This window comes from Augochlora pura, chromosome 6, assembly GCF_028453695.1.
Source record: "Augochlora pura isolate Apur16 chromosome 6, APUR_v2.2.1, whole genome shotgun sequence".
NCBI classification, from domain to species: Eukaryota; Metazoa; Arthropoda; class Insecta; order Hymenoptera; family Halictidae; genus Augochlora; species Augochlora pura.
In genome coordinates this window covers 8,678,786-8,705,603 of record NC_135777.1, presented here as the reverse complement: position 1 = coordinate 8,705,603, position 26,818 = coordinate 8,678,786, and the positions used below count along the sequence as shown (strand labels likewise).

The 26,818-nt window shown below is 37.4% G+C and overlaps 3 protein-coding genes across 5 annotated transcripts in view; 1 reads left to right on the top strand and 2 right to left on the bottom strand.

The window, feature by feature from the left end:
• Positions 1–15,227, bottom strand: part of Asap (ArfGAP domain of ASAP) — a 37,782-nt gene extending 22,555 nt beyond the window's left edge. For all 3 annotated transcript variants that reach the window (XR_013494210.1, XM_078182612.1, XM_078182614.1), the window contains exon 1: positions 14,487–15,227. Coding sequence is in view for 2 of the 3 variants with exons in the window: in XM_078182612.1 (XP_078038738.1) it covers positions 14,487–14,612 (126 nt within the window). In the remaining variant the exon portion in view is untranslated. The remainder of the gene's footprint in view (positions 1–14,486) is intronic.
• A 2,836-nt stretch (positions 15,228–18,063) lies between these two features.
• Positions 18,064–19,007, bottom strand: LOC144471197 (small ribosomal subunit protein eS19A). The gene is made up of 3 exons (XM_078183026.1): positions 18,920–19,007; positions 18,620–18,690; positions 18,064–18,490 (listed from the first exon to the last, which is right to left on the bottom strand). Exons 2-3 carry the CDS (start codon positions 18,688–18,690, stop codon positions 18,097–18,099), a joined length of 465 nt encoding a protein of 154 aa, XP_078039152.1. The 5' UTR covers positions 18,920–19,007; the 3' UTR covers positions 18,064–18,096.
• Positions 19,008–19,265: 258 nt separating this feature from the next.
• On the top strand, positions 19,266–25,467 carry LOC144471196 (persulfide dioxygenase ETHE1, mitochondrial). The gene is made up of 6 exons (XM_078183025.1): positions 19,266–19,524; positions 20,073–20,217; positions 21,745–21,930; positions 23,003–23,091; positions 24,216–24,426; positions 24,541–25,467. The coding sequence occupies exons 1-6, from the start codon at positions 19,372–19,374 to the stop codon at positions 24,606–24,608; spliced, it is 852 nt and encodes a 283-aa protein (XP_078039151.1). The 5' UTR covers positions 19,266–19,371; the 3' UTR covers positions 24,609–25,467.
• Positions 25,468–26,818: the final 1,351 nt, after the last annotated feature.

Here is a 26,818-nt window from a genome sequence, read left to right as displayed (position 1 = left end):
GTAATAATAAACTCGGGATAATAACGCGAAAGGATACAATGATCGCTCTCATTTGTCGACCGTTCGCTCCTTCTTCGCCGCGTCTGTATTTCCATTTTCAGAAGCTTGTCGCACTTTTATGTATCTAGGACAGTCGATGCTTGGCATCGCGCACCGGTGTCCCAACCATATAGAGGGTGTTGAAAAAAAACTGGCCTGAGTAACCAATTAATTCGGTGGATACTTGCCGAAATGTTTCTCCAACGATTTTTCTACTCGTTATACCGGCTTTTGTATAGCAACTTGTCATGTTTCATTTTTATTTATTACAGAAACATTCTTTATCGAATTCCATTTTAATGTTACTTACAATGACTTGAGAACATCTATCTAAATTTTAGCAGACTAAAAGGACATTCCAACTCTGCATGAAGATCCGCAGTCTAGATATATCACCAACTGGACTGCGGATCTTCTTATATCTATAACACAATATGTAAATTTCTGAAGTACAAAAAGAAACACGTGGATCAATCAAAATTTATAGTGTTTTCGTTTGATTATCACAGTTAAGAATTTATTAGTTCATGGAGGATATTTTTTCTCAATTCTATTTTTTATAAATAACCTATAGGAATATGAATGTGCATAAAATTCCATAGTCTATTAATTATTAACATAGAAAACATAAATTTGTATATATTCATATTTAGTTACATCTGTTGGCTAAAAAACAAGATACATATTTCTCAAACTTCGACTTTCCTTAGTAAGTTATTTGCCCTGATAGTCATATTAAATAAATAATTAAAGTTTTAGTAAATAATATTTTTGTCTATAATTTAAAAAAATAACAACGAAACATTTAGTTAGCAAGGCACAAGAGATAATTCAGCGAGAATAATTGTTCGGGGACGTAGAAACTACTCCGGACTCAGCGGCGACTGTCTAATTGATTTGAAGAACTAAATGACCATGCAATGTACGATTCGAGATTCCAAAAAAATAGATAGAGAAAAGGAAACGTTAGGCACGACTGAACGCGCGAGAGATTTATCTCTACACCCTCAGCGTCGTGTATTGGGTGCTCGTCCAAGTTATTGATTTATTCGCCAACAGTGACTCCATGGTGCAGTTTCGCTGTACATTGCAGTTCTTTTGCCACATACAGCACAAGCCATCCATCCAGTTCGTGTACGCGTTTACTTCAATTTGTCACTATGAGTCTTTACAACGCACCCCCGTTGCACAATTGGAACTAATTGCCGATTTAACTGTGCTGAGCGTCGCGCGAAAAAAAGGCTTGAAGATAGACCATCGAAGGCACAAATGAATTCCAGCACAGGCATCGTTCTCAAACGAATTAGTGTGAATTGTTGCGAGTATTAGGCTGCGGATCTTCATGCAAAATAAAATCTTTTCGTATAAATTGCAAGTAGAAACTCGGTAGAAAATTATTTCCTTGTTGGATAATGTCGTTTGATTGAAAATATATTGGCATTAATAATTTTAGAAACACTGGATTATTTAAAATCGTCGAGATTTGATTTTTTATTTAATAATTTATACTTATGATAAAAATCAATAGCTGAAGTGTAAAACTGTGAACATATTAGAAAAACTGCCGTACTTACACTGTTACGTTGTTCTCTACTTGTTAAGATCATTAAAAAAAAAAATACATTTTTATTGATTTATGACAAATTATCATGTTTTACGTTTCCATTATCCTGTGCTTCTTTTATTAATTGTTCTCATATTTTCTTTAACAACAAGAAATATATACATACTTGTTTTGAATATTTCTTCTTTTAAGGAAATATATCTATATTTTTTTAATATATATATATATATATTTGTATATGTCACAATAGCAAAAAGGTTCGCAGTCTACCTATAAATACTTGAAATCCACTTATTTCACCTCACTTTCGTTCTTTCGAATTCATCTGCAGAAATATTAAATTTAAATGTTGAAATATAACCCTAACTCCATCGTATGAAAGCGTAGTTGGCTGCCAAGAGTATTCAGCCAAAATGCAATTCTATCATGATAGTTAAATAGAAAGTGGCTGGCGTTCAAACTAATTTTCCAAGATACATTCACGAATCCATCGAACAGTGGATGCATAAAACTGGTGACACCATTTTGGTTGCCCCAGGGTCTTTCTAACCGAGCGATACGCCGCGAGACCTTAGAAATAGAAAAACAGCATAACGGATGAGTCACCGTGAATTCGTGCAAGGGCCCGGCGAGAATCGAGCCGGTCCGAGGAACGGTGAACCAGCTTGGTTTCCTCCTCGCCCCGTGATCCTCTTTCTCCGGCTCGGACGGCCAGGTGAAGCGACCAACAAGTAAGAACGAAAGAAATTCCTGGCCGCGCGCACGGCCTTGGTAGGTCGTTCGTATCCGAGTCGTTTACCTGGACCGATTTGCAAACGCTCGGGATCGGCTGCAGCTGCGCCGCTTCTAGCCGCCTCGAAGCCCGCAAGACAATTTTAACCACTTGCGTCAGGAAAATTTGTCTCGAATCAACTATCAACAACTAGAATGTAATTATTCGCGAAATAAAAACAAAGTCTCGAGTGAAATATACAATTGTATAACAACAATTGTATGTACTTACTGTTTTCACTTTGAGGAGCGTTAATAATTGGATATCTTTCAAAACGGAATAACATTTTAAAACATTCGACCGAATGAGTTGAAATTTTTTGTGATGATAGACTGAGTGGTTTACATTAGTATTATACTAATGACTAAAAAAAAAAAAAGAATAATCTTTTTAACCTCTTGTCGTGCCATGTTGTTTAGAAGTTACACGATTAGAATTTCTTCGATCGCACTAAATTCTTAGATGAAAAAGGAAATTTTATATTTATCGTGTGCTTATATCTACTTGAATGTTTAAATATTGGTGATGGGGGAATAAAATTTTATTCCCAGTTAAAGGAACGGATGAACATTCATACCTAATAGCTTATTATTAGAAATCTCCATCACGAGCCTGACTCGTTAAAGTACGGCAAGGGGTTAAGTAGAATTTGGTATACAAGACTGTATAGTTGCAAATTCCAGACAATTTTCTCAGAGAAGCTGTCAATATTTGGAACTTACTTAATTAACGCTTCAAATAAATTATAAAATTTAAATAGAATATTTAAATTGATTGGAATTGACTTATATGTAATACATAAATTGTAGATAATCGAATTAATTTAAATATAATATACAAATTGTTACGAATTAATACAAGTGGAATATTTAAATTAAATAGGATATATTGAAGTAGAATGTTTAAACTTTATTAAATTCTAATTAAATAGAAATTTTTATACGATTGTATCGATACAGATTATACAAAAATAAAAATGTTGAAAGTGCTTCAGTTAACTTTAAAATTGTTAACAATTTTAAAATCATTTCCTGAAAGGGGACATCCAAGTGTAAAAGATTGATATTGCTTAGCACAGAAAAATTCGAAACGTTTCCAATCTGTGCCAATATGTAGGTATGTATACCTCATTCACGTGCACGATCTCGGAATTTTTGGTACCTCCGGACTGCCTAAATTTTTCTCATAAGCACTAACTTTTATAATTTTTCTGTCTTCATTTTCGAACCCACTTTATGCGAAAGTATGAAAATGTTTAAAGTGGAGGGTAAAAATAGCGTAACATTAAAATTGTAAATTGTGACTTTCAATCCATTCGGTGAAACTAGTACTAAAATCGTGTTTTATTTAAATTCCCTTGGAATTTTTACCGTTTTATGTTCGGGAGCTCATATTTGTGGTAGGTGCATAAACATCAGCAATCTAAACAGCACCGTTTCAAACATTTTAATTACTAGCTAGATAATTGGAAGCATTGTGTGCAGATGAAGCTTGTTCAACTTTAATAAAGAGATATTGTTCCAGATAAATCTCTGCAAAGGTTACGATTCTATTTTAAATCGTCGAACACGACTATTAAATACTTCTTTTGTAGCACATTTATGCCTATGGGAAACTATCGTGTTTACACAACGATAAAATAACTGTAAACTCCATTCTAAATAAAACCAATGTCAAATTTTATGAACATCTAACATTCGTTACGATTGAAGAACGTTTGTAATGCAACTTTTTATAACAACAGAAAAAATTTAAAAAATCTATAGAATGACTATAAAAATTTCTTTATTTATATTTTCCATTCTTAGAAAGTTAGATCTTCCAGATAAAACCGATCTAACACTGAAAATATTGAAGACTTGACTCGTAATTCCATTTTCCCAATGCAATTACTAAAATTGTTTCATCGTACAAAGACCGGGGTCGTTAAACCATGCAGAATTACCCTCTAGAGTCTCACACAACGTCATACGTAACAAAGCTATAGTCCGTCGCAATTGCTATAACCAACACATAAACCGAAGGTACAGAATACAATCGTCAATATAACACAATCGAAAGTGATTCTTTCCGCAAAAATCAACCACATGATAAAATGTGATTTTCTCTATCGAATGAAAAATTAATACCGCAAAAATATCCAAATTACTTTAATCGTTCTACATAGCTGTGGTCTCAGATTTATATAACTGTTTTGATTGTCATTTTATTAAAATCAAATTCATTGCATTTTGCAAATAAATTTTTATATTCTTTTTTTATTATTATGATTTTTACATTATACAGTCTTTAGGAGGCTTAGACGTATATTTTTTTATTAGTTATTTTCACATACAACTGCTAACAGATTTATCTAAGCAACTTTTTAAACTACCACGTTACTGAAATCAAGTTTATTAAATTTTTGAACTAAATTACTTTCTTTTGTATTTTCATTCTAATTATTATATCCTTTCGTGCATACATATGATATGTTTAAAATTGTTGTCTTATAGTGTATTTTTGAAAGATACACACGTGTCTTTTAGCAAAATGTTCGATGTAAGATATTCAAAACATCGTAGGAGGATTAACACGTGGAAAGGAATTTTTGAGAAAAGCGTTACGATGGAAATGCTTCTGCATAGCGTCGATTTATTTTTGCGCAAAGAATCGGCCTCCGCCCTCGTGCACGTTACACTCGGTCACACTGGGTGCACAGAACACAGGAAAATGATTCAGCGAGGAGTCCGGTATCCGCGCCGGGTGGTTCCACGCTGGTCGAACAATTATAAAAAAATTATCTGGGGCGTGTTAATGTATCGGCAAGATGTAAACGACCGGTTACGTAAAATCCAATAGCATGCTGTTCCGAGTCGACGTCGACGGGATTGGCTTACCGGTCTTCCTCCACGGTCTTTGAGGGTAAGCACACGGAACATGCTTCCGCCGTGCGTTCCAATCGATAAATCGCCCCCTGAAGTGTCTAGAGTGGAAATCTCGCGGAAATTCCGATTTCTGCCGTTGGCCCAGAGCTTATTTAATTATTTCACTCGAATCGGCCCAACCACGGCTGGCCACAATCTTTGCTTTCTTTCTCGCTAACGTTTCTCTCGCCGACGAGATAACTATCGGCTTTGATTTCAAGCCTTTCGCGAGAGCTCGCCTGAAACGGCTGAATGAAGTGGATGTTTTTAAACAAACTCTACGCTCTCGTCGATGACTGCAGGCTGTTGCATAATGCTAGTTATTGGATTTTATGCAGTTGCGGTGAGGATTAATGGAGTTTGTGACAGAACGAGCGAAAGAGTTTACTAATTGTACAGTAAGCCACGATATTATTCGAATTTCAATAGTAAAATGACGTTCCTCTCTGAAAAAATATAACTTTATGTTATGTTTTCGTACCATTTATAGTTGTACTGACCATTTTTTAATTGGTTAAAATGATGTTTAAAACGGAATAATTGCATTAAGATTGAGCCAAACAATGTAACTATTCTTAAAATGTTAAACAAACTAACAATAAATAAATAAATTTTTGTAAAAATTGCAATTGGTTAGAGTGGCAACGGAAAATAACTTCCAAATATTTTCATAGCTCACTGTACAGGTCTTTTAAACGTGGGAGAATGATTTGAGGAATTTCTATTTGGATCCTGTTCGATGCAATTAGTAAGATTTAATTTCGCATAATCATCCGCAGCGCAATTACTGCGAAGCGAAAGATTGTGGATATCGATATGACTGGATTCTTGCTTTTGGTTTGAACAGCTTGTTTCGAAAATGCTCGAGATAATTGATTAATGCGATCCTTATCTTGCGACTTGGTCTTCTGATTTGAATTTGATTTATTATTAGAGGAATAAAATGCGAGGCAATCGAATTGAACTTCCGATCGTAGTCTTCGTCGAAAATAAATGAAACAAGTCATGCAGGCGCGGATAACGATAATAATTGCTTTTAATGAAATTTTTAGGAGCAGTCATAGTGGTATAGGGGCAATTATTGAAAGCAAAATATGTAGTGGGAACTCGTTAACTCCTCGCTCAACTGATCGATTAAGAGCGTACCAAACAGATTTGTTAAATGCATGTCGAAAGATTGATTAACACTCAATGAACGTGTTCCTCAAATGTTTACCGAAAGAGGTCTCCAAATGATTGGTATGTAGACTCGGTAAACACTCGTCCGACGGATTAATAGGATTAAACACGTTCGATTACCATTTCTCGCATTACCAACGCCCTTCTGATTCGTGTTATATTTTCTGTTATTGTTAGATTGCGAATTTTATGCATTTATGAGGTACGTGACTAGGTGAAACACCAAGCAATGAAAGCATTAATCAAAGATATTCACTTTCAACAATTTATCAAAATTATCAAAAGAACAAATGCTTTTCTATTTAACTTCTTTTCGTTACAATTATTTGGCATAAAAATCCACAGTCTAGTTATTGAATATTATTGAATGTCGATATATTCCTGTCCCTAGTTTGTTGATTAACCCACGCCGCATTCTTCGGACGTAAAACTGTTATTGCGTCAGGATCATGCAATCATTTTGATGCACAGTTTATTTTCGACATATGTTGTAGCACATCTTGTAGATATCGAACAGTTCGATTTTCAAAAGCGATAACACCGTTTCAATGCAGATCAATATTGCTTGAATAATGACTCAAGCCGATATATCTTGGCATTCGTGGAACGACAATTTTCAAGGTTCCGACATGGTTCGACAGCCTTCATTGGATTAACACACTCGTCGTCCGGAAGCAGTCAGAAAATGCCGCGCGAAACGTGCGACTAATGCTTAACAGGCATCTTAGAAACAAGCTGTTCAATTAAAGGAACCGATAAAAGCAAGCTGTCACGATCAGCAACTTCGTTCGACCGACCATTGAATTGTTTCACTCAGGGACACTGACCAGAGTACCTCGATTACCTGGCATTCCTGACTAATTTCACACTTTTGCAGATTTTTGCAATTCTTCATTTCACTTTTGTTACTTTATAAACCTTCGGGAGAAACCATTCCATCAATCACAAAGAAAAGCTTGATTACTCTCTATTTTTTTCTATTTAATCATCTGTTCTCGTTCAAATACGATCATTAGATTGCAAGATCTTTATATAAAATAAATATGGCTTCAATAAATTAGAAGATGCAGGAATTAGATAGACATTTATTTCTTCCCTTGGCAATTTTTATAATTGTACAGTAACGCAATAATATTTTCAAATGGCTTAAATGTATTTGCTATTCTGCAAATGATCTAGTTATCTCTATCGTAAATGCATAAAATCCGCAATCTAGCGATCGCTTCTCATTCTTTATGCTCAATCATCTGTTTAATTTGATCGTTGCGAATTCATTGATCAAACAAAAAACATATCGCCAATTTCTAAAACAAGTTTGAAATGAGTTTTTGCAGGTTCTTGAGTGCTGTAATTTCTTCATCACAGTTTTAAAAAAAAATCCCGATAAGGACACTGTTAATGTCATGAAAAATCAGAGATCAGAAATATTTTCCGAGCACGTAGGAAAACCGGGAACACGGAGTAATTATGACAACAGATGTTTCTAAAGTAACAAAAGCTGGAAATATATTTCGAGTACATTGAAAAAATAATGGTTTCTGTCTTGAAGAAATAGTAGAAAGTAGAACAAAAGAAGTAGAACAGGGTAATCATAACAGATACACTGGAAAATTAAAAGTACAAATATTTTCAAGAGATAGAAATAAAGTAGGTCTGCATGTCAATCGTTACAGAAGATGTGTCGGCCCTAAAGAGCAAAAAAACTCTTGCAAAGTATATAGAAAAATAAGAATAATCTTATAAAAAGATATATTTGTCTTGAAAAACCAGAACTCAAACTGTAAACAGAAATAAAAAGTAAACAATAATTTCAGAAAGGTTATTTCTAGCCTGAAGAACCAAAAACTGAAAAATCTTACAAACTCTATGAACAGGAAAACAAAAATTAAATGCCACAATCCCACAAGGTTTTATCTTAAACACTGAAAAACTAGAAAAATTATTTCCGACGAAATGAGCGAAAAATCTACGAAGGAAATTGGAATTTCCAGGTGAACGAAGTCCTTCGGCAAGGATTCGCCATCGATTTCGTATCGAGCGTCCATTTACCTGTCTGGTAACAGTGGAGCGTTCAAGTTGCCGCGGATAAGCGATCGAAAAGAGACCGAATACGATGTGACGTGGTGTGCGATAAATATGTGTGTCGCGTGAGGGTGGCGTTCTTCAACATGAAATCCCGCGCTACGGAATCGGTGAAGAGGCACGAGGACCCGGTTGTTTTCTCTCGAACGCCGACACCGTGAGGAAAGGAGACGGAACAGTCCCGGTCATCTTCCGGCGGCGGACGCAAACGAGAATAGACTGCGGTCGCGCCACACCAAAAATAACCGCGGAACGTAAGTTTTCGTCGCAACGGTGTCGTAAGTCGGGCTGCTAAAGCGGGAAAGTGGGTGACTTACAAGCACTCAGGGTCAAGAGTAAAGCAAGACGACACTGGGTTAGGAGAATACCCTGTGTGTGACCGACCACGTTACGACGGGCCTAACGAGCTGACTTTTACGGGTACTCAGGCGATTTTGACCCTTTCTGAGTCCTATGTCAATTAAGACTTGAGACTAACATTTGCGTCAATGGTCGCTTGTGTTACTGAATTACATTATAATCCTTGTAATTTCTTTGTTTTATTTCATCTTTCTGTTTATATTGTAAAATTGAAATAAGCGTCCTAAATTAGGGATGAGAAATGAAATTTTGGGTTACAATTTTATGTTTTTTAAACAGTTTTTCAAAGTACAGTTTTTAATAGGGAATGAGAGTTAAAATAAATCTCCAGTTTGTAGAAAATTATTTTTCTAATATATGTTATCTTCTCAAACGCATTAGTCAATAATTCGTCGTAAAGAAACATTAATTAAGAAAAAACAACTCATGTACATGCTCAGCATTCAAAAGAGGATCTCAAGTTGCTACTCGGTTCGATGCTCAACTAGAATGACGACCGAGAGGCGACAGTGACTGTTTTATCAATAGCTATCTTTCCTATTTACGATTTAGATAATTGGGTCTATTGTCTATAAGCTCTTAAAGAGAACGACCTTGCGCTTCGTATTATCCTTACAAACTTTCTCTATTTTCAGCGATATTATCGACTCCAAAACTATTTTTTTTGACGCAACAAAAAAGTATGAAGTTAAAAAGAAAATTTTATAAACAACATATCGATTTCAGCAGTTTTAAATAAATAATAATCACAAAGACTTAACACAAAAAGTTGGCAGCGTCTCCTCCCACGACAAGCTTTCCCATATTATGTATCATTCTTTATGGGACACATCTGGTTCAACTATTTAGGGGACACGCGAATCCTCTACTCTGCTAATTTATTTTCTTAATTACCCCGGCGCTCGGATAGCGTTACACACAGTGATTCACCCCGCACGAAACGGGGGATTTTATGGATTGGACGTAGGAGTCGTAGCGATGTGTCCGCGTAGAAGAACAGTTCTAGTTTGTTTGGGAGGAACTGCTATGCGACATTTTCGATTATTCCTGATGGTGTGGATGGAGCAAAAATAGTAGACGTAGAGCTTAGAGACCGAGACGAAATACTGCCGAGTATCATTTGAACACAATGAACGGACATCCGGTGCTAAAATCAAAGTAAGGCGTTTTTCTTTTCTTAAAAGAAGCTTAACGACACATTCATCGAAATGACAAAATGTACGAGTTTTGCAATGGGACACGCAACACGCGCTTTTGGCGCACACCTGATACTGCCATTAGAACATGACACTCTGCGAATTTCCTGCCGACCCTACTTCATTTCAACCTGTGCAATATTGATTCGCATTATCAGTCGCGTTGGTATTGATCTACGCCGAAGATGGGTTTTCTCTCAGGCGTTATCTCCGAATTACGGGCAGGCGACTTTAGATAAAAGTTGGACGTTTCGAAGAATTTCCACGATAGGAATGCTAGCCTAATCTTTCATCTTTATTTCAATAGGAAGCTTAAACCATGATATTTTCACTGACAGTCGAAGTGTTACAAAGAAACTGAACACTAAAATCACTGAGCATTAAAACTGATAAATATGCGTTGCTACAAAAATGATATGATTTAATTTATTTAGGCTTTCTTTATTATTGTTCTTACTAAACTTCGGACTTTTATGCATAATAAAAATTGTCTGCATCAACTGTAAGAGATAGAAATTCAATAGAAGATTATTTCGGTCTTCAATCATTTTAATGGATTAGAAATAATACATTGACATCTTTAAATTCCTTTGGTTTTTCTACTATCTTCAATACGTACAATAAATCTGCAGATTAGTTATAATGTATGCTTGAGTTAAAAGTGTCTTCGAGTCATTTCTATGACAGAGGCTTTATATCAATAATTTAAAAATAAGGAGTGAGTAACCGGTCAGTTTGGCATGCATGTTTACCGTCAGATAAATTCCAAGAATGTGAGAAATACTTTTGGAGATATCAGCAAAGAAGAATATAAACATAAATGTGCAAGCAAGTATGCAAGATAATCAAAGAACCTGTATACATCTAAACAAGTAAAACCGCAGCAAGATAACGAGCTCAAGAACTGTCACTTTTCTGTGACGCCGGCCGGTAACCGTCGGCACGATGACGTCACGCACGTGTAACTAGCTACCGTCGACGGGTTTTAAAATTAGTCTGACTATACTGGAGCTGCGCGTTTTGAGAAACGTCGGCTCGCGCAATGTACTTATTAAAAAACCATGAATATTCAACGGTTGGAGAGAGGAAAAACGAGAGGAAGAGAACGCATCATGGAAAGTGGTCGTTTATCCGCAGTGTATCGCGGGAAACGCTAAGAGAAATATTCCACGCGCAGCGTTTCTTCGTTGAAAATCGTGCGGGTCATTAAGGCGAGGCAGGAGAAAACGAGCTGACCCGGAAGATGCTGGCGCATCAAAGCAGACGGAAGTGGCCGGGCATATAATTCACAAGAAAGCACCAAGTCGAACTGCACCGTAAAAGTGACTCGTTGGCCGTTACAGGTGCGTGCTGGATATCGACTCCGAGAGGCAAAAGTAACACGCCGCGTGTTTTCTAGATTTTCCCTTAAACCGTAATGATGTCGAGTGCCAGCAATCGGAAAAGCGATCTTCTGGAGACGCGAAAATAAAGTCGAAGTCGGGGACATCAAATCTAAAATAGAATTACGTCATGCGGTTTTAGATTTTCATCCTGTCCGCTTCAACTTTAAACCACAGTAAATTTTCCTAATTCGCGTAGTTTAGAATATTAAAAGATTATTTGCACAAATGCTATTAATTTTCTAAACCGTCAAAAGTTACTTTAAAAACTAACAGTTACTATCATATTCAGAGACGAGGCTCACAAATTATTTATTTGTTACATTGTATTCAGTTTGCAGTAAAGAGAACGTAATCAATAATATTCTGTGTTAGAAAACAGAAAGAAGTATTTATTTGATTGTCTGTTTGAGATGTAGGTTTTTAAAACGGTAAAATTTCGTACGCCATTTTGCGCAAAACAAATGAGGGTGGCAACCCCTTTCTAGTTCTTTTGGAAGCTGTGCAGCGACACGCCATAAATCACGTGAAAATCCCTAGCGGATACGAAAAAATCCATTACATCGTTAGATTGGCTAATTTCTCGAGAACGTGATGCCGCAACATTTTATATAGAACACTCTGTACATACTTGATCCATTAAGTTATCATGTTTAACACATGAAGTTTAATTATTCAGTAATTATTACGGCGTAACCCATTTTGTAAGGATTACAATTAACCGATGTTCTGAATTAGCTCCCATCTATCTGCTTTAACGTCGATGTTAAGTTTTAGCCATGGTTCCTCTTTGTAGAAAGAAACTTTAATAATTCTATGCATAAATTCCACTTAGGAGCGCCGCGCCGTCACGGTACACTTTCCGCACAAAGTTCCCTATCTGTGCGCGTGTTACAAAATACGCCCACGATTCGATAATATGCAAAACAGCAGTGGCGCAATGATAATTGTTCTCCTTATCATCGCTGAGTAGTTGTAATTTAATAATGATGAAACGTATCGAACTCCACAATACACAGGTATGTATCTCTGTATCTACGTATACGCATGCATACCAAAAAAGGATGTAAATGAAGTAATATGAATATTCGACGACCTAATTTCAAGCGTGATAAAAAACTACTGCGATTTCTTTCGATGACATGCCGAAAGAAGGTATAATAGAATTCTCTTTGAGACAAGTGCGAATTTATAGTAGCCATTATTCACTGTGAAAATATTTTATAAGCGAGGAAACACTCGATGAATTGAAAATTATAAATAGCATACGAATTTAAATTTTTATATTTGAGATCCGTAAAAAAAAAGATCCGTATCCGATAGCGTTACATGATAGGTTATGTGTGCAAATTCCGCAGGTGCTTCTGCTTTTCGACCTACCAACAAAAATCCTGACTATACGTCGGATAAGTTGGAAACGGATCCAGAAGCAGAACCCATATATTTCCGCTAGACAGTGTAGTCCGCGAGAGTTACGATGGCAGTTACATTACGAAAGGCTCTCGCAATAACATTCTTCACCGATAATTACGTCGGCGTATTACGGTTTGCTATTACAAAAGATCCATTATCTGCATCTGCGTGAAAGAATAATTGTGCGAGACACACGTTTTTAACTCGAGTCACTTCGCTCCTGTAACTCTCGGTCGCATTGTACCTTCATTATCCCGCTAATTAATCTGAATATAGTCCCTCCAACCCCCTCTCACGACGTATAAATCCGCGACATGCACACGAGAATGTAGTGCTTTGTTGCAAAACATCTGTATAATACATTAAATACGCTACCTTCGATTGGTGGCCGAATCAAGTGATCAACCGTCTAATAAACGTATTAATTACTCATGACTACATGTTTATTTCTTCCTCCATTCTAGACACCTACTTAGAATGACCGATCGTGACACATAGGTTAAGTATCAATACCTGCAACGATTATCAAGGCGTAAATGCAATTGTGTACGCTTGGCGAAGTACTTCGAGGATCTTCGATTGACAGTGGCTCTCCGATAAAAGTGGTGTCTCGAGGATTAAATTATTTATTAGAGTGGCTCTTATTTAGTCGTCATGAAAATCTTTCGCGACACTCGCCGAAATAGTTGCAGCTAACAAAAAAAAAATAATGTGCGCAAAAGAATTTGATTGGATTACGTATCCCTGAAAAAAATTAAAGTTTCCAGTAAGGCAAAAACGATAATTAAAACATAATTCTCAAAATTGAGGAAAGAAAATTTGCAATGTTCTTTAAGTATTTTTTATGTTCTTGGAAAACATTCTGAAGTACGAAAAAATGTAATTCGATACAAAAGGCGCAGCCTGTCTAGATCTACAAGTTATGTGTGACATAGTTTTAAATGATTGATTACGTTGAAAACTATATATTCGAAAAAATCGATTTCACTGCCATTTAATCATTTTATTGAGTTCAAATTGTCCACAGACTATATTTTATTGTCACTCATATTTATTCTGGCTGGTGGTACAAGAAAAATTTCTGAAATTTGTATGTAGAGTAAATCGAAGCCACTCCAACAATCATGCTTACCAATCCCGAGACACTCGAATACAGACCAAATAAAAATTTCTCGCGATCTCCCTGTTTTCCTGTCGGTCAGGCACGCTCGAAATGCAACGGCCAAAGCATGTCCGAACGTGTTCGTCTGGAAATTGCCAGGCGATTTCCATCGACTATTTACATCGTCGATACATGGAAACTGACATAGATGCAGGTCAGATCGACGGTAAAAGTAACGTGGTGAGTATGTTGCACGGGAAAATCGTCTAATCGGTCGTAGTCGGAGATACAATTGGCGCAGGATAAATACCAGATATCTACGGAGTAATTGTAAACGCCCACGCAGTGGAACACGCGCTCGACCACCGATCGCTCGGTTAAAACCCAACCGTTAGGTTATAGAGCGGCGAGGGTAGCAAAGTGGCCCCCGAGTGTATGAATGAAATGAAGTAGGTGCCCGTTGTCAGTAGGGGGACGAGAAAGAGACTCACCTCCTCGAGGGACGTGATGGTCTGTCTGCATTGTGGCATTCGCGAGACGAAGGTGGACGTGGTGGGCGAATTGTAGTCCTCCCTCGTCTCCTCGACGAACTCACTGACGGCGATTAGGCCCGGCATCTTCTCCTTGGCTCTGCCTATAGCAGCCGAAAGCGATAAGGGACTCGTTCGATTGTTCGCCGGCCGTTTAGGCAAAGTCGGTGCCGTCGCACTCACTTCACTGTGACACCACTCACTTCACCGTTTCGCCTGTGCGCACCATAAATTCCGCGGGAGGGCTGTCACCTTCTGTCTCCTCCCAATGCCGTTTCCCGTGACGCACGGTAAACGTCGTCCCGGTGCGACCAACGGACCCAGAGAGGAGTGGCGGGACAGATGAGGAAGAAGGGGGTTACGAAGGCTGGAGGGAGAGGGAAAAGGGGGTTGTTGCAACGCGCGTACAAGAGGGAACGAGACGGAGGTAAACCGAGCACACGGTTGTCGTCGTCGTCTGTCTTCTCTGCCAGCGAGAGACACTTGCGCGACACGATTATTCCCTTAACATTCTTGCGGCGAGGGGTTTCCCGCAGTGGCCGCGAGGAAACATATCTGACACGGTATCGTTCGTCGCGCGGCTCACGATGCATACACACTTTTACGCGCGTACGCGGCTAAGTCCCGGGGCACCAAACTTCTCTCTTATTCACCTACTCGCCACTCTGTCGAAAATCAGCCTAATCTGTGCCGAAACGTCTGTGTCCACGGTCCAAGTTTTACTGAGGCGGCGCTGTTGACGCCCATACCTTCACCATTGACCGCGCAACGACGGAGAAAGTAGTTCGCTGTATCTCAAACGAACCTCGCACCATCTTGCGGTGACTAATGGCACTCGTTTCGAAATTACAGTAATGAGTACTACTCCTGCACACTTTTCGTACTCCTTAAGCTGTCCCGCACATCCCTACCATTTTACTGCGTATCTGGCTTCACGAAAGTAGTGTAGAAAGAGAACAAGATATGACGGAGAGAAACAGAACAATATCCATCAGATTCTATGTGTAACTGTGCACATGGATTTGGAAACCTAGCTTGCTTACTTTGCCGTACTGCAGTCTCACTCTTTCCACGCATATTCGTTCGGTTGACGCGCCATCTGAGGCATGCATCTTGGATTCTATTTGTAAATGTACTTCAACTTTCGAATAAATGAAATCTGTTGCGTCCAGTGTACGTGCGAAAGCTGTTCAACATACTTTGAGGTAAATGTGTTCCCAATGTTTTGACAAATTCACAGGCTCTAGATGAGGTGGTGATATATCAATTGAAGTATTCGTTACTAGGAAACAGTAATAATTGAATTATAAATTCATTGGCAGAATCTTTGTTAACATAATTCATAAGTGTGAGCAATATTAAAAATGTTCGACAAAATAGAAAACGTTTTTATCTACATCCACCACAAATCTAAGGCAGATATACATGTATCCCGATCGTTTAAATATATTAGTCCAAAGGATCTATAATACATAAGCATGGTTTCAAATATTAAGAAGTAAGAAATAAATTTATTACTGAAAGAATTTGAATTTTATATCGTTTTTTGTCGTTGACTGGCGGTCAGCCGATACCCTAATTAACTCAGCGCAGGGATAATCCGCAACTGACAATTTTACTTTTCTGAATCTATTACTCGATTGCATTTGAACATGACGGTTGTGTTTTCGATATTCTCCGTCGATCACTCTAATTCGAAATACTATTCCGTTACAATATTTAATCGGTTTATTTAATCATTGGGGTTTTCGATCATTTAGACATTCGGTCATTTGGTGTTTTTGCCAATTAATCATTCGGCTAATCGGCTACTTATTTAATCCGTCAATTGTTTAATCGGTGATTTGACTAATCGGTCATTTCATTATTTGGTCATTCTGCTAATCGGTTATTTGTTTAATCGATGATTTGAACTAAATTATAGGTTTTGAATACCGGTGTGCTCGCGAGTGTTTGTGCAACGGGTCGGACTTTATCGTAGGGATTTCTTCCTGTTCCAAAATTATAACGCAACACCCTCCTGTCATCAAATAGTGACTCAATATTTAAAGAAATAATTTTTCGTCCTCCATAGAAATTGTAGAACCTTTTAACGAGTACAGTAACAAAAGAATTACCCAGCCATAATGAATTCTGGTTTCGTTCTGACTTCCTTTCGAGTCTCTAGTTTAGCAACTTCAACATGGTGAGACTCTGACAATCACTGTAATTTTCGATTTTCAATCAGTTGTAGGTCGGAAGAAACTTCACTCGTTCATACTTGATTCGAAATCAATAACTACATAGAGTTAATGACGGTGAAGTAGTGTTGGGATAAAACGGATTTTTTAAAAAGTAAATAGACGCAAAAATAAACGAATTTCGCGCCGCGTGCCTCTGATGACGCATCAACCGAATGGATGCGTGAAAAGAGTAAGCACGGTAGAGTTAGGCAATCTACATCGTTTGTCAGTGAGACTTGCTCCATATGTAGTTGTCCTTATTTCGTGTCCTCTTACTTACTCGATGTTTTTTGTCTTTCTCTTTGACTGTCATGGCAGCACTGTCTTACCAGTGAATCGTCAGCCAATCAGAGCAAAGGAAATTTTGGTATTGACTTTCCCTAATGGATCGAGCTGCGGCATGGTAATGTGCAGGAGCAGGACTTACTGTATATTTATTTGCCAACGTTTGAACATTATAGTTTACAAATGTGTGTCGATTTTGTTTTTCTGTATTACTATGTTTTTTTACACATTCTTTGATTAATTTCATAACCCATTATTGTTTAATTATTTACTTGTTCTAACATGGCATTATATAAAAATTTGATGATATTAGAGATATACAATAAAAATTGTAATAATAAAAGGAATTTTGTAATAAAAAATGGATAGTAATCGTAATTTACTATCTACTTTATATATCACTTAAAGTAAATGCCGTCCCGTACCGCATTTTCTATGAAATTTATAATCTATTTAAATGTGCGTTCTAAATTATGAAATTGAAGCATATGCCTATTTTACACTCAGCCCTTGAAATTTAGATAAGTTACCTAAGGTATGTTGACTTTGTATAATGTGAACAATTTTTTTTTCCGTAGGTGTAATAGACGCTCCGTTTGCATGAAATATTCATTACAAAAGTTATAGTAATCTTAAAAACTAAAAACATCTGTGTAACAGTAAATTGTTCAGAATGATGATTTCGGCAACTTAATTCTAAGTCGTTAATATCGAATATTTACGTTTTCTCATGAATCAATCGCTAGTATGTAATTTTAATTGTGCATATGACAAAAGCATTGAATTTAGCATGGGTAGTGAAGCCAATTACTGTGGGATGATCAAGTGCTGCAAATTGAATGTGTTTGCACAAATAAACGATTTTCAAAAATAAATCAAAATCACAGCACTTGATCACCATGCAACAATCAGCTTTACAAACCAAGTCTGTGATACACAATGTAATTCTCTGAAGAAAGTGTTCTCAGTAGCATACTCGCAAGGGATTAAACCCTAAAACGAAGGAACGGATATAAATGATGCCAATCATGTATGAATTTTCTTCTTTTATTACATAAATGAAATTATAGAACAAGAGTTTCTTGCATTTTGAGTTGTTTTTTGCTTTTTGCTTTAACCTGTGCTGCAATGCGATCTAAATCCCTACGACCTTGGCTAGTGAGTCTGCGTCCACCAAGTGGAGCCTTCTCGATGAGCTTCAGTTGCTCCAAACTTTGGAGAGCTTTGCGGGCTACACCACCAGCAGATTTGCAGAAGTGACTCGGATGGGTACCATTGCGTTTGCGACCACCAAAGATTTTGGTGACTGCTCTAGAACCGATTGGGCTACGGATATAGATATGTCGTACCAAGGCAGCACATCTGATGTAGTACCAGTCAGGGTCATATGGTGCAAGTTCCTTGAATCGTGCAGATTTTACAATGTCCACCCACTCTGGAACACGCATTTTGCCGGTCCTACAATTTATAAGAAATTAGTAAGCGAGATTCTTGTGTCCATTATAAACAGAACACTGCAACTTGATACAGTATGCCGCTACCTATCCAGTTTAAGGTTATGTATATAACATTGACATAAGTACTTACTTTTTCAAAAACGCGGCAAATGCCTTGACAAACTTGTGTTGGTCAACGTCTTTTAGTGTCACGGAAGGCATCTGAAATAAATATTTACAGTATGAATGATAAATAAACACAAAGGTTGTGTCGACAGGCCACACGTGTATTTCTGTAGCAACAATTTTAATATTCAGTTAAAGCATGTATTTTATTTCATACTAGATAGAATACAGAACAAAACAAGTTCACTGTTTTCTATTATAAGTTATGCTACCTTTCTTAACGCTAATACGGTAATGTTTAAAGAAATCTGCCAAAAATACACACCTTGGCTCGGAAGCTAACCGGAAAGAGAACAGTCAAGATGGAGTAAGGATATGTATGTATAAATTTAGCAAGATGGCTGACTGGGAGGAAGCAGCACGAAATACCATTACATAGAAAGCCGTCTTAATGATCCAGTTGCCTTTTTTATATTTAATAAATATATTAATATATTTAATAAGATAACGAAATATTTAGTTATATTTAACTGTTATATAGTACAATAGTAACAGACAGTGAATGAGTACAATGTCTGTGTATGATAAAACATCCAAGAGGATAACCTATCTTGCAATATAAAATATGTCTACATACACATCAATATACATGTGTATATAAAAATCAAATGTGCCGCGTTTGCGATAGTAACTTGCATAATCGTCAGTGGTATAGGTAGCAAACTGCTGTCAGTAGCTGTCAGTACGATTCCTCTGTTTAAATAGCATGCTTGTTGCATGAATATGAAACTGGGTTTCTTCCAAAAATTGTGTTCGGCTCATATAACATCTTCGTTTTTAAAACCACATACATTTATTCAACATAATTACAGTATGACTACTGCATTAACGGAGCCGATTCCATTTACAAAAGATTTTTTCTTCCGACAAGTAAGTTAATATACGTGCATTTGCGTGCAACAAAGTGCAACATCTCCATCGATTATATAGTGCATTTTCGCCCTGGCAGTGACACCTAGCGTTACCAATTAAAGCAGCTGATTTAAATAATCAATATTTATCGTCCCTACCTATTCTATATTGCATTTAGGCGAATTTCACATGTTGCAGTTGTTTTAACAAAGGATCATTAACAATGTTGCAAATTTCACATGAATATTAGAATGTAATCCTAAATTATTTTAATTGTTTAATAAATTTGTTCATGGAATTTTGTTTTTAATTGATAAGATTATATTTTCGTTACCGATAATGATATAGATCAGGAAGAAGCGGGAAATTTAAAATTTTTTTCACTGTACTTCTCGGTATAATAAAGCTCAATTGCATCAGAGTTTCATAACATTGCGTATCTCTGCCAATAATTGAAAATTGCTTAAAATTTGTGGATTACGAAATTTTAGGAGTAAACTATATTTCAAATTGTTATAAATATTGCTACGAGTAAAATGTACTTTTATTTTCGATTGAATTCTTAGTTCTTCGACCCAGTATCCAGTACATACACTTATTTGCTGGCTGATATCAACGAAAAAACAGCAGTCTTAATTGACCCGGTAATCGAATGGGCAAACCGTGATAAGAATATTGTTCAGGAACTAGGATTAACTTTGAGATATGCGGGTAAGTTATTATACAATCTGTTGACAGAAGTACTTTCTTGACGATTAAAAATTGTAAAACGACGAGAGTTTCTAAAGTTCCGTCCGCCGTATTGAATTAAACGGATGGAACTCCTTGGCATACATATTTAATATTTGAATTTACTAAATTAAGTTATAATTAAAAGCTTATTTCGAGATTCTGCAGTTTATTTAAATATTTTTCATATCGAGTAATTAAATTAGTGGTTCATACTAATTCATACTAATAACATTGAAACAAAGGCCTTGACTTTGTAATCGGCCGTGTTGGTGATTAAGTCAAAGATGTCCCCGTTGGTTTAAGCTATTGAACAGTTATGCAGCAATTAATGATTCGATAGTTCTGCGAAGTACAAGTTTTGTACTTTATGACTTGTTGAGCGGGCCGAATGGCTAATTGTTGAAATTAGTACTTGAAGTCTTCCGCATGAATCAAGACACGGAAAGGGTCTTCCGGAACAATTCAATTACGTCCAGTTGAATTTATTAGAACAGATCAAAGTAATCCTGCATTCGTGCCCGTGCACAACGACTTAAAAACGAACGAATAATTTTCAACGTAATAACACATATTCAAGAAGTGGTTGAAACTGCACGAAGTACTTAATTAACACTACTTTTGTCGGAAGCTCCTTGAATTTTTTGATTACTTACTTATTGCTTTACGAATAGGGCAGCTTAAAACATTTATTGAGATTCTCTTTTTTATATAGTCCATTTTTACATGTTGTTGAAATTTTTCCTATTCCTGCCCAACGATCCATTCGAAGTATTAAATATTTTAGAGAGACCAAACTAATTTCGACCCATTAACTAACTTCCTGTTGAAATATGTATGTATGGTCTCTTGCATTTCCTAGTATTATGACTGGTAAAATTGTGGTGAAATAAACGATACTCATTCCAGTTATCAGATAAACATTAATCGAAATTATCTGTTCTGAATCATTATCAAGATTAAGTCTCCAGCAAACAAGAAGTCCTCAGTTCTTTTTCACACAAATGTTCTTGCACAATATCGTTGAAGGAAAATTTTCATGAAGTTCCCCTATGTTTTTCTCATTTGTATTTTATTTTCAGGCCATTTCGTAAATTTTACTCGGATGTGAAACGTGATTAACGAAACGACGTTGTTTTTATTCGAGAAATTGATCGAGCACTACTTTTAAATTGTTCGGCCCCTATTTGAATACTTCTTTGTAATGGAAGTGTGATTCTCGTAGGAAAGTTCAGCGAAAATTCTCGGGAAGTTCGTGTCCTTCTTATCTTGCTCTCGACCGGCTTCTACCGTTGCAATCTTTTGTGTCTCTTGCAGAGACTCACAGTATAAAAAGTAATTATTAAAGTGGTATTTTCCAAGGACTCCTTGTTGGAATTAATGGAAAGATTTAGGACTATCTGCAAATTTGCATTTACGGACGAATCTCTTGATTCCCGAAAATCGTGATAAATGGACGTTGATAGTTGCAATGACCGATAACTGACCAGTAACTGAACCTTTTTGCAGTGAACACGCACATGCACGCTGATCATATTACCGGAACGGGAAAACTGAAGTCATTGTTACCTGGCTGCCGGTCAATGATATCTAAAGCGAGCGGCGCAAAGGCAGACGTTCTCCTGAATCCCGACGATAAAATCAATTTTGGTAGACACTGTCTAAGAGTGGTTCCTACGCCTGGTCACACCGAAGGTCAGTCAGTTTAATATTTTTTCTCAATCTAGTTAGAGATTTATTGAGAATTAAGATCTCCGATAGTGGTAGTTATAAAATAGTTGTAATTAATATCTAGAAATCATTGTAGTATTTTTATTTCTACTCACCGCAGCTTGCGGCAGTCTGTGCAATTTAAATGAGAACCAAAAATAAAAACGGAAACCTCGATTTCCAGCAAGTCGTTTATTTCAAGAGTCCTTAACGTGTCAGTTTCGCGTTTTATATACGACACTTTAATATAAAAGAACCTCGTTGAGAATGTGTGGCAATAATAGTTTCACTGACTGCATTGGTAAATTTAACGACGTTTGCGTATTGAATCGTTCAAAAATAAATTTTGTGAGATACGTTTAGACTAATAAGCGGAATATATTCCTTATATTTTCATAAGCTGCTTTATAAAAATTTTATTAAACAAAATATTAGTTTTATCAACTTTTTATTATCTTATTAGTGTGTACGTAAACACTAAATTTTATATCGCCTCCAAGAAGATAACGCGTTAAAAAGAAAATGGTGGTTCCGAACACTTTGCTATAAAAATGTCTCGTACTATATGTAGACCTTCAGCAATTTATCTAATCGAAATTTAGCAAGAAATAATTTTGTGTTACAATAAGGTAATTTTTAGTGCCGCCTCAGTGCGGTCATTTAAGTTAATGGCATCCGTGACTCGCTAAGAAATGATCGAAAGCTTAAACGAGTCCGAATTTAGGCGAAATGCCTAGCATTAGACTAAACTTTCGTGTCAATCGTTGGTGAACATTAACATTGAGCTGGTCACGTAAAAGTTACGTGTTCTGGAAGCCGGTTGTCGACTGCTGGTCACGTAGCAAACTAACACGACACACGACGTGATTATTATAAATGTTTCTTGAACGTTCCTTCAAAAATATGGCGCAGCATTTTAACAGCGCCCAGAAACAGTGAACCTTCGGCGTCTTTTTACTTCTCTTATTGCACGGATACTGAAGTGGATATCCTTTACTGAATTTTAATTATCAACGGTATTAATTTCTACAATTAATTAACCTTTTTGTTTTCGCAGGTTGCATAACTTATGTTTGCGACGAGCAAGGAATCGCTTTCACGGGAGATGCGCTTTTAATTCGTGGATGCGGTAGAACCGACTTTCAGGTTTGTGTATACCAACGACTATGTTTTTATAACACTAAAAATATTTTATAATTTACATATATTTCTCTCTAGTGCACCGGTTGGTCACGCAACTGGGACAGCTCGTATCTTTCTGCTAGTTGCAATTAGGAAAAAAAGAGAACGCCGGAGAGAATATTTGAATGGTCTAATGAGATCTATTTTCGTCTCGCTGTTCTGTAAAAACATATACTGCTAAAATACCACAAAATGGTAATTACGTTTGTCTGCTATCAAAATAGATTTCATCTGACTATTCGCCTTTTCCGCTCGCGTAATTTTCTTAATTGTGAAATAATTCGATTTCCCTTAGTTGCGTGGGTCACCCTGTTCAGTTTAAAATACTTTACGCCTCGAACCTGGAAATGTTAAAGCACATACGTATGTATAGGTATCCGATTGACGTAATTGGCTGCGCGTCAAAACCCTTCGAACGCCGCGTTCCGCGCAGTTCTTAATTTATTAAGCCCGATAATGTTGAGCGTTCAATCTTGAAATCTGGCGATAAGATTTTCCAGAGGAACGGTCACGTAAAGTCGGGCCGGTTCGATATTGTTCGCGATAACTTCAGCGTGCCGTTGCGCATCATTTATTTAAGCTCTGCAGCTTTTTGGTGTGGCATCAATGTAATAGCTGCAAATAGTTTTTCTCTGTATTTTCTACAAATTTCTTTTACGCCGTACAAGTTAGTATACTCGAGTAAACCTAAAACTCATTAAAGCGCCTCGGTAAACACCGGTTGCCATACTTAGTGGGAATTTAATATTTCGACGAGCGAATTTCTGTTTAATTGGAAACGGATGTTGTTCAACCGATTAATGGTAATTCCAAAAGTTCTACGTATAACAGGGATACAAATTATTTATTACATACTAGGACCATTCGCGCTCTAATATTTTGAAGAAATGAGTCTTACATCTAAGCTGAGTGAATATAGCAAACTTCGTAAAATTCGCTGTTTAATTTTTATCGTCCGGATACTTACGCTTCCGCGATGCCACGATATTAAGGTTTGCTAAAATTGCCGAGCGAAAATTGAGCGACATTTTTTCGCGAGACTTTGTTTTCCCTGTTTTATAATTTCATGTTATAACCGGAAATTACAGGGTGGTTCGCCGGAGACACTGTACAATTCCGTTCACACGAGGATTTTTACGCTGCCAGCGAATTATAGACTGTATCCGGCACACGATTACAATGGCAGGATGGTAACCACGGTGGCCGAGGAGAAGACCTTTAATCCGAGATTAACCAAATCTCTGAATGAATTTGTTGACATAATGAACAACCTTAATCTGTCCTACCCGAAGATGATAGGTATGCTAATCCGCCGTGTGCAATTTCGTTGAGGGACTAACGAGATTTGCCGACGTTAAGCCTCGATAATCTTGAAATTTTGCGGGACATTTAACACCGTATACCTTTTTGCAGACAAAGCAGTGCCGGCCAACAAAGTTTGTGGCCTCTACGAGATCGAACAGGTGAAGAAGGAGCCATAATATTTTTACGCTCGTCAAATCGATGGGTCGTGAACCCGTACGTCTCACGGTACACAAACATCACATAATAAAACGATTTCGCGTTTCGGAACGGATAAAAATAATGTACACGATGCACAATTTTGCCCGGAGACGCGTTACAGCGCGCAAAATACTGCACACTGTTACCGTAATTAACACCCTCATCCTCTTTAATCTTTAAACGGCGGCATCAACCGTACTGTACTATTTCCAGAACCGAAATCTGACGTTACAGAATCCATTAGCGTAATCCTTTCGTTCTCGCTAAATATTTGTCTCGCTTTCCAAATAAAGTGCTCGACCGACGTAAAAAGTTAATTAAATTTTTCCGTCGAACACTCCGCACACGGCCGCCTGGATTATTCAAGATCCGTTAACAAACGCATTTGTTACGCGAGTCCTGGCCAAGCATATGTAAATGCCTGTAAATATTCACGTTCGACTATCTAATCTCAGTTCTCAGTATGATTATATTCAATCTTTAACTGTACGAGTAAATAGAGAACCAGAAAGTTAATAAAGCTTATCAGATTTTCATAAAGTATATTCAAACTTGAATTTTTTCTAGCAGACTTTTCAAATAAAAAAAGGTTAGTAAAGAAAAAAAAGAGAAATAAAGATAAAAAGTTAGCAAAAAGATACTAGTGCATATTTACACATTAGCTATTAACATTTGTTTCGCTGCTTAGTTGTATCGTTAAAATGTTTTATCAAAAGTAATGTATGTACCCCCTCCCCCCCCATAAATCACTTAAACAATTTAGCGAAGTAATAATGCGGATTTCCCTATCTTATGTGAACTGTTAACCGGTGATATACAAATAAAATACTGCTTTACAAGTTTAAACACTCGTAGTTTCATTGAATTATTCTCGGCACGCTGTCCGTAAACGGAGCGAAATATTAAAACTAATAATAATGATAGATACGACTTGGTTGCGCAATTTCAACATAAGTAAGACGTATAATGCTGTTCGTGCGATGCATCAGATTTGCGTAAAGAGCCTCGAGTACAGTAGGGAAACGCTGCCCTGAGACTGGAGGTAATGCTCGTCTCGGTTTTGTGTGTACAAATTGCGTAATGCAGCCGTAGTATTATTACCATTAAAAATATTACGGCGTAGACGAGGTCTAATGAAAGCGCACGGTTCTATTTAAACGATCCAAGGATGTATGAAAATCCCTGTATGTATTAGTCTCAAAAGGTTCAACCTCTCCGGGAGCCACCTCTTTCAAGCACATCTTCGAACGGCCCGGAGATGATTACGCGAATACATTTAAACCGGATGTACCGCGCAGTGAAAAGGGGACTCAAATTAGCATAAAACTGTGGGTGTAAGGTAAAGGCGGCGCGGACGACGTATCGCTCCGGAACGTACGATCGTCACTTAAATAATAAGTTCGAGAAACCGAGAAGCTCCCGTTCCTTCCTCTCGAAGCAGAAAAATCTTGCTAGGGTCGAGCTTTCCTCTTGGAAGCCTTCTAAAGTGCTTTCTGTTATCGGGCGCGAATCACCGTGAAGCCCATTAATCTTCCTGTAAGTAAGAATCACAAAAGAAATTGTTGCATTGGTATTACCCGATTCTTGTTTATCCGTTCGTAATCCTAATTTATTGCTTGGATTGCAATCGAACGAGTCCTTGGCTTTGATCGTCGATTTTCAAAAATCCGTTACTTAATCTTTTCCATGTAAATTGGATTGAACAGTTCAAATACACGTCGCTTGTTTGTAGGGAAGTTCACCGCGGAGTCAATTATCGACTCCGGAGGACCTAGGGCGGTCATTCTGACGGCCATTTTGCGCGGACTCTCGGTTGTGGTGGGCCCTGAATTTTCGGAAATTACGTGGAATAGAAATGCGATAATAGAGACGAAACGCAGCGTAATCGGGCGGTTTGAACGGGGCTGTCTTGTCGAAACTCGAGACGAAGAGATCCCCATGGTGTGCCGCTGGTTTCTACTGCATAGCTGAGGGTTGAAATCGATACCGTTTCCAGGGTAACCGGTGGGTACGGTGGCCGACACACGGGCAAAGGTATGGGCCAAGGCTATCTGCTCGTGCATTTTCATGTTCTTCTGACGAAAAAAACGGAGGAGAGAGAGAGAGAGAGAGAGGAGGGATGAGAGGAAAACAGAAGGAGAAGGGGTAAGGGACAGGTGAAAAAAGCGAAGACGAGGGCGTAGGAGGA

Coding starts and splice junctions, on each gene's coding strand:
- LOC144471197 (XM_078183026.1), bottom strand. CDS start 18,690: ATGCCTTCCGTGACACTAAAAGACGTTGACCAACACAAGTTTGTCAAG. Junction 18,491..18,619: donor TTTGCCGCGTTTTTGAAAAA/GTAAGTACTTAT, acceptor TATAAATTGTAG/GACCGGCAAAATGCGTGTTC.
- LOC144471196 (XM_078183025.1), top strand. CDS start 19,372: ATGAATATGAAACTGGGTTTCTTCCAAAAATTGTGTTCGGCTCATATA. Junction 20,218..21,744: donor ATTAACTTTGAGATATGCGG/GTAAGTTATTAT, acceptor ACCTTTTTGCAG/TGAACACGCACATGCACGCT. Junction 24,427..24,540: donor GTCCTACCCGAAGATGATAG/GTATGCTAATCC, acceptor ACCTTTTTGCAG/ACAAAGCAGTGCCGGCCAAC.